Raw genomic sequence first — 10,258 nt, 5'->3', positions numbered from 1 at the left:
AAAGTGGAAATGAAGCAGTCAGTCAAGTTTACATTATTTAGTAAAGTGATTTCCACTTTGATTAAAAAATATATAACAAACATGATTAATGTAACCATTTTAAAGAAAAAAGGCTGTTTTGTTATAGCTTTTAGAGCAAGGGCGCCGCCATCTTGCAGTACCACCGCGTGTAACGTCACGGGGTTGGTTCGCTCCGATGACCAGTGAAGTAATATAAGCATTTCTTTATTTTAAACACATGCTTGTTTTGAAATGGAGGGAGATTACATTGAATGCACTGTTAAGTCCATAATAAGTGCAATTGCCTATGCATTTGAGCCGATACGGCGATGGGACCGAGCAGTATTAGGGGTTGAAGAAACCGCACCGGTAAAGTGCGGATCGGAAACAATACTCGTTTACGTGGATACTCCTCAACACTGTCATTCCGACGTGCTTTGTGTGCATTTGCTGATGAAGGCCCGACAGAAGGCTCAATTTGGTAGCCTACTCACGTGCTGTCCGAGCCGAGCTGTGGCTTTGTGTGTGTGTGCAGCGCCGCCGGCGCGAACAGAAATGATCTATCACAACGCCTGAGTACCACATTTAAATCTCTTTCAGAAAAGGTCTATCACAGCGTGTAAATACCGCAGTGAAATCTATTCCGTGCTGTCTCATGCTTGAATGGCTTAAACACTTTAATATTTAAACTGACAAGGCTTAAAACACGTGAGAATGATAAACTTTATTGAGGAAGCAGCACTGGTCCGATTGTTCAGATAACGTTAGGTGATTAGTTAAACACTATGTCCTGTTAACAGCAGGAAAGCTAATTGTATTCGCAGGTGAACATAAAATATGATACATACAACTGGTGAACCAGTCAATGTAATGCATATGTCTTAATGGTCTGACATAACAATAAAATGCTACATGAATGATGAAGCGTCGTCTGGTCTAAAGACAGTAAGTTCCCCTCGGACATGCATTCATATAAACTCCTACCCCTAAATGAATCGCGATTTGTTTAGCATCTTAACCGATTTGAATCGTCACGTATTTGAATCGATTTTCAACCGGCTCGCGGTTAATCGTTACATCCGTAACAATAACTATATATATTAGAATATGGATATCTTTGCTGGAAATTCAACCCAAAAATGGTTTTATATATTAAATAAGCATGTATTGTAGAAATGACTGTTTTTGATAATCAACTCCGTATACTTTAATACTTGAAAAGATGATTAAATGAATAAGTCTGGTTCCAAATCATAGCAAAACCAGCCTTGCATTTTATATAATACTTAAAAGTTTAAAAAGTTTAAAAAGTTGTCACTGGGGCGGTACCCTTTCTAATATATACATTTAGAGACCAGTATGTACCAATATGCACCATTTAGGGATAAATATGGTGCAAAGATGTTACTTTTTGCAAAGGTACTGCCTTATTGACAGCTTTTGTACCTTTTTTTTTTAGAGTGCAAGTTAAAAAGAAAAGACTTTAGAAAGCAGCTGATATGTGAACAAAATGTAATAGAGAGCTGCAGCCTTGACATCAAAACCCAGAAGACTATTTCGCCATTGGGTTCCCTCCAGATTTTCCTATGGGTTTTTTAATTGGGGTTTTCTAGTAGAATAAGGTCTGTGGTAAACATGACTTGATGATACTTGGATGTTTTATTGTACATAGGGTTGTAACGGTATGAGATTTTCACGGTATGATACTAGTCTCAGAAAATATCACGGTATATATTAAACTATCATTGTTATCAGTAACAATGACTCTTGAAAGAACAAGAACAAGTTATTTGAGTGAACAAATCCTTTATTACAACAAACTTGAAACCATTTTAATGAAAGTATTGACGTCTCCCTTCTGCAAAATAAAATAAATACATTTAAAAAACAATAAAAAAATAAAGCTGTACACCTTATGTATATCTATATCACACTTTAACATTTTAATTAATGTTTTAAAATGTTATCAAATGAAAATATACAACTCCTTTTATTTTTGGCAAAGTTAAAACATGGACAAACATGATATTCCTTGAAAACAATGTTTACATTTTATTATAAGGAATATTATTATTGTTGTTATTATAACTTTGAAGTACATTGTACAATGCTAATATATTTCTGTCATAATTTCAAATTAAATCGAACGTTTATTTTGACAGGTTGTAAGCGGACCTTTGAGTTTCAGAGTGTATTTGACAATGGTTTTTCTCAAATAAAACTAGGAAATATTTATTTACGTTTTCTCTCAGAGCAGCTCTGCTGATGTTCATGTTTATGTAGACGCTGAACACACCATTAGCGTCATGCGTATTTGCAGTAGATAAAACAGCGCCACTCAGAGACATGCAGAAACAAGTAGATTAAAAGCTGTCTCTTTGCGCATAAATATTCACAGACACATATCATATCTACTTTTGATTTATCCTTCCATCAGATTGCGTGTTTTACGTGACATCCTCGTTATACTGGAAATTCCATGTTCACGACTGCACCGGGATTCCCTCTGCTTCACGGAAATCATACGGCCTTAACTTATAACTTGTTATTAATGCGACACATTACGCGAATATGAGTGAAGATTTTGGATGTATTGCCTGCTTTTGCAGCCACTTTGCGTCAACATTTTTTGCAAATTGGATTCGTCCTCAAGGACAACGCTGCGTTCGTTTTTTTTAATATCAGATGTATTCCCATTCTGCAGATTTTAACTTTTTTTTGGCGGAGATGGAGGAGATATTATCTCTGTCTCTGTTATTTTATCCGCTGCACGTGCGTGTAAGCAGCCATGTGAAGCAGCCGAGCGGAAATAAGTTCAATGGCGATTATATTGCCAAGGTGTGCGTAGAGGGTTGTTATTACAAACATAAATTTTTTAAAATGTGCATTTTCAGTATGGGTGTGTGCAATTTGCGTTGTAGCGCAAAACGTCCAAGTATTGTCAGTTTATATTTACCACGGACCTTATTTTACTCATAAATTGAAAACCCCCATTATAAAAACCCATAAGAAAATCTCGAGGGAACCCATGGTGAATTAGTCTTACATGTTTTGACATGAAGCCTCTCTAATGTACATAAATAGATTTTTATGTTATTATTATTATTTTTTTTTAATTTATGCTATTTTTTTGCAACATTGCTTAACCATAAACCTGCTCTTAAACTGTGTCTGCACAACATAAATTGCTCATATTTCAGTTAGCTTTAAATGCACATCTGCGAGACTATTTTCAGTGTAAACCGTTTTTCTAGAGTTTTCTTTTGTGCCATAGTGGGTTAACTTGTTTATTACATTGCATGGACAGTACCATAATTTCTTTAGAATGAATGAATGCAAAAGCAAAATCTTGCATTCGTGTTCACATGCCTGATATGACTGGCAGTCGTTCACATGCACTGGAATCCGTTAACCTGTGTAACAGTAGCACTTTTCCCTCGAGCGGGCCGAGAGCATAACGGAGACACTCGACCCTCTGGTCTCCAGACACTGTATATCTCTCAGGTGAGACCATTAATAAATGACGTGTTTAGGGTTGTGTGCTTTGTATCATGTTTAGCATAGCTTGTTCCGGATCTCCTCGAGTATTTGTCGGGGAAAATCAGCCCATCAGTCATTCCAGCACTGATGCGTCCCAAATATACCCATTGTGCTCGTTAATAAGCGTACTGTAGCAGGAAGTGTGTTGGTGTTGGCAGAAGAGCTGTGTGGGCATATGCTTGGGTGTCTTTATATAACTTATGGAAAGTTACAAATAACCATAGCATCTTCATCGACGTCTCTATTCCCTGTTCTTCTCATTAGTCAGCTCAGCTGATCTGGAAGAGTTGATTCCCGCAGTTGACGAGGGCAACGACATCTGTGTTCTAGACCTGTTTTAGATGGTTTGGAAGAGGAACCGTAACCAGAATGTTCATGGGATCCTAATGGAATAGTTGAAAACTAATCACCCTCATGTCTTTTCTATGGAAGCATGTTTCCGCCACTTAATAAAAATAAAAAAGGTAATTGTAAATTTATGTCTCGCAATTCTGACTTTTTTCTCAGAATTGTTTATAACTCGCAACTTTGTGGTATAGAGTCAGAATTGTGAGATATAACTGACTTTATAACTTGCGATTGCGTGTTATGAAAAATATAATTGTGAAAAATTCACAATTCTGACTTTTTCCTCATAATCTTGCAATTGTGACTTTTCTCAGAATCGCGAGATATAAACTCTGTAAGAAACTGTAAGAAAATAGTATTTTTTCCTCAGAATTGAACTTAATTCAGAATTGTGAGTTTATATCTCTATTTATTTATCGCAATTCTGACTTTATTTCTCACAATTGCAAGTTGTATCTCACAATTCTGACTTTATAACTGTCAGTTGCGAGTTTGTCTTGCGATATTCCCTGTTCTTCTCATTAGTCAGCTCAGCTGATCTGGAAGAGTTGATTCCCGCAGTTGACGAGGGCAACGACATCTGTGTTCTAGACCTGTTTTAGATGGTTTGGAAGAGGAACCGTAACCAGAATGTTCATGGGATCCTAATGGAATAGTTGAAAACTAATCACCCTCATGTCTTTTCTATGGAAGCATGTTTCCGCCACTTAATAAAAATAAAAAAGGTAATTGTAAATTTATGTCTCGCAATTCTGACTTTTTTCTCAGAATTGTTTATAACTCGCAACTTTGTGGTATAGAGTCAGAATTGTGAGATATAACTGACTTTATAACTTGCGATTGCGTGTTATGAAAAATATAATTGTGAAAAATTCACAATTCTGACTTTTTCCTCATAATCTTGCAATTGTGACTTTTCTCAGAATCGCAAGATATAAACTCTGTAAGAAACTGTAAGAAAATAGTATTTTTTCCTCAGAATTGAACTTAATTCAGAATTGAGTTTATATCTCACAATTCTGACAAAAGAAGAATTGTGAGGGGAAAAGTCAGAATTGTGAGTTTATATCTCTATTTATTTATCGCAATTCTGACTTTATTTCTCACAATTGCAAGTTATATCTCTCAATTCTGACTTTATAACTGTCAGTTGCGAGTTTATGTCTTGCGATTTTGACTTTATGACTCACAATTTCGTGTTTGTATCTTGCAATTCTGAGAAAAAAGTCAGAATTGCAAGATGTAAACTCGCAATTGCGAGACAAATAGTCAGAATTGTGATATAAAAAAGTCGCAATTACATTTTTTATTCAGTGGTGGAATTTTGAAGGATGTTCAATCATGGAGCTCTTTTTTCTGTTGTGTCATGAGATCTTGACTGTATTGTTTGCGGGTGTGGTCGCTGAATAAATGCACTTACTCAACCGCTGTTGTTTTAATAGGGAAATAGGCTATTGCAGTTTGGAATTAGTGGAATTACTTGGAATTTCACTGTTATAATATTTTTTGTTTGTTTTTAGCTGTTTTCATAATGTAGACAGAGAGATTGCATAAGTCTTTGGTATTCATTTATATAATAAAAAGCCTATAATAAATCAGTACACTAGATGATGTAAAATAAACCATGTGTATGAGTCCACATTCTATTGGATTTGTGCTTACTGGTGAAAGTGCAATGTCTGAAATGCAAAAGGAAATTTCTCAAATGACAACATTCATTATGATTATAATTTTGAGAAAAAATTATTTTTATCAGTTTAACCATTATACAGAATGAAGAAAATGTGACTAAGATTTCATTGACTAAAACTTGACTAAAATGCTCATACATTTCATTGAATAAACAAAAACAGGACAAGGTTTTCTAAATATGACAACTAAAATGTACATTTGAGTAAGACTAAGACTAAATAAAAAATGGCTGCCATAATTAATACTGCTGTACGGTTAATTAATAATAATCTTATTGCTAAAATGTCAAGTTTTCATTGACTAAAACTAGACTAAAATACTTTAGGTTTTCTTGGACTAAAACTAGAGTAAAATGTTGAGACTTTTAGTTGACGTAGAGTGCTTTCACACCTGTAGATCGATTGCTTTGTTCCGAAACAGGGGTTCAAATTAATACAATGTTGCTTTTTATTCTTGGTGCGGTTCGCTTTCACATGGCAAAGTTTCTAAACGGATCAAATTTGTTAAAGCAGCACAATGTAACTTTTGGCACTCTAGCAGTTAATAAACTGAACACTGCACACATCCCGCAGAAGAACATTCCAACCGGAGCTACTTCTCTAAGTTTATGTCTCTGGCGATTCACGCAGGTATGTGTTACTCCGCAGCGGTGACGACCCGACCAGGCTACAACAGTCCAGATATAAGTACTTATTATAAGTGTACCGTAGTGACTCGGAATAAGACAAAAATGAGGTTTGGAAGATAAATTCATGATGTACTCGCTCATTATATAAATTTTGCACATTTTGAACACAGAAAAAGTTACATATTGCTGCTTTAATACAAGTCACGCGCGAGTAAACGGTTGTCTCATTGGTCAAAGTTCCACGGTTTATTTTCCGGGATTCCACTTAGCTGTCACGGCTGTCATCCGTCAGGATGGAACGACAACAGCTTTTTTTTTTTTTTTTTCTTGTTTTAGCTGTCCTTATATTAATTTATCATTTTGAGCAGGAGTCCAGGATTCATCGGGAAAACATTTTTAAAATGCACCTACTAGGAAGAAGAGCATTAAGACGGCATTATAAAATGAAAAAGTGCGCTTTTTATTTTGAATGGCGAAAACGTGCTCACCCACAGACATTCACAGGTTAATTTTGAAGTATTAGCAAAACAACAAAGCTAATGCTTTTCACGGAACTTACGTAATATTTATATAATAAAAAGCCTATAATAAATCAGTACACTAGATGATGTAAAATAAACCATGTGTATGAGTCCACATTCTATTGGATTTGTGCTTACTGGTGAAAGTGCAATGTCTGAAATGCAAAAGGAAATTTCTCAAATGACAACATTCATTATGATTATAATTTTGAGAAAAAATTATTTTTATTAGTTTAACCATTATACAGAATGAAGAAAATGTGACTAAGATTTCATTGACTAAAACTTGACTAAAATGCTCATACATTTCATTGAATAAACAAAAACAGGACAAGGTTTTCTAAATATGACAACTAAAATGTACATTTGAGTAAGACTAAGACTAAATAAAAAATGGCTGCCATAATTAATACTGCTGTACGGTTAATTAATAATAATCTTATTGCTAAAATGTCAAGTTTTCATTGACTAAAACTAGACTAAAATACTTTAGGTTTTCTTGGACTAAAACTAGAGTAAAATGTTGAGACTTTTAGTTGACGTAGAGTGCTTTCACACCTGTAGATCGATTGCTTTGTTCCGAAACAGGGGTTCAAATTAATACAATGTTGCTTTTTATTCTTGGTGCGGTTCGCTTTCACATGGCAAAGTTTCTAAACGGATCAAATTTGTTAAAGCAGCACAATGTAACTTTTGGCACTCTAGCAGTTAATAAACTGAACACTGCACACATCCCGCAGAAGAACATTCCAACCGGAGCTACTTCTCTAAGTTTATGTCTCTGGCGATTCACGCAGGTATGTGTTACTCCGCAGCGGTGACGACCCGACCAGGCTACAACAGTCCAGATATAAGTACTTATTATAAGTGTACCGTAGTGACTCGGAATAAGACAAAAATGAGGTTTGGAAGATAAATTCATGATGTACTCGCTCATTATATAAATTTTGCACATTTTGAACACAGAAAAAGTTACATATTGCTGCTTTAATACAAGTCACGCGCGAGTAAACGGTTGTCTCATTGGTCAAAGTTCCACGGTTTATTTTCCGGGATTCCACTTAGCTGTCACGGCTGTCATCCGTCAGGATGGAACGACAACAGCTTTTTTTTTTTTTTTTTTTTTGTAGCTGTCCTTATATTAATTTATCATTTTGAGCAGGAGTCCAGGATTCATCGGGAAAACATTTTTAAAATGCACCTACTAGGAAGAAGAGCATTAAGATGGCATTATAAAATGAAAAAGTGCGCTTTTTTTATTTTGAATGGCAAAGACGTGCTCACCCACAGACATTCACAGGTATTAAGTATTAGCAAAACAACAAAGCTAATGTTTTTCACGGAACTTACGTAATTACCCATTATACATTGTGATATAGCCTGGTTCGTTGGTCCATTAGATCGGATTGCTTTCTCACTACAACCGAACCGCTCCAGAGTTCGTTTTCAATCGAGTCGAGACCACCTCGTTCAGGCGATCTCAGACCGATTGTTTTGGCGCGGATCCGAGCGCGATTGCCGTGTTCACATATGCCCAAACGAACCGAGCTAAGGGGGGAAACGCGCCAGGTTCCGAAACAACAGGCCAGGTGTGAAAGCACCCTAAAACTTGACTAAAACTAAATAGGATAAGGTTGACTAAATATGATAAAAACTAACAAGGACATTTTAACACAGGACTAAGACTAAGACTAAAATTGAAAATAGCTGACAAAATTAACACTATACTGATAGTAGTCAATAGTGACCGTCTCTGTCAGGCTCCAAAAAAGAGCACTGTGTTTCTAGCGCGTTATCTTTTAAGTCTTCTGAAGTCACGTTTTGTGTGATGAACAGACTGGAAATGTTTGTCATTACTGACTTAAATTCTGTAGCTCTCAATGCTAATATCGATCCATTCAAATATGAAGCAAACAATGACTTTATTTTGGTCTGTTTCTCATACTAAGCTATTATATGTCTTTGAATATGGTGTAGCCTACATGCCATATGAACTTTTGTATTTTTTAAATAGTTTTGAGAGACATGGTCACCAACTGGTGTTGTATATGAAAGCAATAGATGAAGATACTCAAATGGGTTTGGATTGACATGATGGTGAGCAAATATTGAATGAATTTCATTATAGGGTGCACTATCCCTTCAAACATGTTGGCTGACACCATCAGAAGCCTCTGTATGTGCTGAAATGATCCAGCCGCTGACCTCGTCCCAATTTCACAAATGGAAAAGTTGCATAGTACTATCCCCAAGTGTTATTGCGCTCATGCCGCTTGTGACGGCATAGCCAAACGTCACTGTCTTTTGAAATTTTAATAGTGTTTGTCCGCCCCACTTACAGTAATAGACTCGGAAAGGCAATACACTGAAAGGACCACTCTGTTAGTATGGACCTACCTGCTGCAACCTCTTTTGTGACATCAGTTCTTCAGGTTTTGGTTTGTGTGTGGGCAATAGCCATTCTTCACAAAGCAGAACACCATTATTAATGAATGCAATCAGGAAATGACCAGTTGGTCTTAATAGATGCCTAATCTTGGTAAGGGGGGGATTGTGTCATTGCGACTCCGAGCGGCGTGCCATTAATGCTGCGAGAAGCAACTGTGTATTTTTCACTTTTTGTGCTTCGAGCCCGTCCAGACACTATTGGTATTGGGCCGTGTGTGGCGCTCTGAGGCCACGCCCACTTTGATTGATGCCGTCGCCTCTGAACTTAGAGAAGTGACTGGTGAAAAGATTTTATGGTAGTTGCTGGGATAGATGATATGTAGGCCTATTAAATATAATTGTGATGAATTTGTAATGATTGGAAGCCATTTACAGTAAGTTTTTTTTTGTTAACATTAAATAACATTAACAATGAAAAATACTTTTAAAGCATTTAATAATCTTAGTTAATGTTAATTTCAACATTTAGTAATGCATTATTAAAAACAAAAGTTGTATCTGTTGATATTATATAAAGGGGTCATATGATGTTGCTAAAAATAACATTTATTTTGTGTATTTGGTGTAATGAAATGTGTTTATGCAGTTTAAAGTTAAAAAAACACATTATTTTCCACATACTGTACATTATTGTTTCTCCTCTATGCCCCGCCTTTCTGAAACGCATCGATTTTTACAAAGCTCATCAGTCTGAAAAGCGAGGTTTGCTCTGTTTGGCCAGCTATCCAGTGCGTTGTGATTGGCCGAATACCTCAAGCGTGTGACTGAAATGTTACGCCCCTTACTATACTGTGATGCTGTGTCCGGCCGGAGCGACGATTCAAAAACATGAAAACCCATTACAAACGAGGCATTTGTTGCATCCAGTGGGGACATAATTACGGATTATAATGACTTATACTGTCTTTTTACATGTAGCATTGCATCGCACCGCACGGCGTAAACATAAAACCATGTTTGCATTTGTGATCGGAGAAATGACAAACAAGTGCTACTCTACACTGCTCAAAGCTCGCGTTTGAATCATCAGTGGCAAATCCTTTACACGAAAACGTACTTACAGTCTGTGAATCAGAACAGC

At 36.2% G+C, this 10,258-nt stretch overlaps 2 protein-coding genes across 2 annotated transcripts in view; both read left to right on the top strand.

The window, feature by feature from the left end:
* LOC107589003 (M-phase phosphoprotein 9-like) overlaps positions 1-762 on the top strand; it is a 28,233-nt gene extending 27,471 nt beyond the window's left edge. Inside the window, exon 21 of the mRNA XM_016277299.1 lies at positions 733-762. Coding sequence (XP_016132785.1) covers positions 733-762 — 30 coding nt within the window. The remainder of the gene's footprint in view (positions 1-732) is intronic.
* The window catches only part of LOC107589002 (membrane-associated phosphatidylinositol transfer protein 2-like), a gene marked incomplete at its 3' end in the record, with an annotated part of 42,677 nt that overhangs the window by 4,850 nt on the left and 27,569 nt on the right, over positions 1-10,258 (top strand). The gene's annotated exons all lie outside the window — the stretch shown is intronic.

Source organism: Sinocyclocheilus grahami, unplaced genomic scaffold, assembly GCF_001515645.1.
Source record: "Sinocyclocheilus grahami isolate Dianchi unplaced genomic scaffold, SAMN03320097.WGS_v1.1 scaffold110.1, whole genome shotgun sequence".
NCBI classification, from domain to species: domain Eukaryota; kingdom Metazoa; phylum Chordata; class Actinopteri; order Cypriniformes; family Cyprinidae; genus Sinocyclocheilus; species Sinocyclocheilus grahami.
This window is presented reverse-complemented; position numbering and strand designations above follow the sequence as displayed.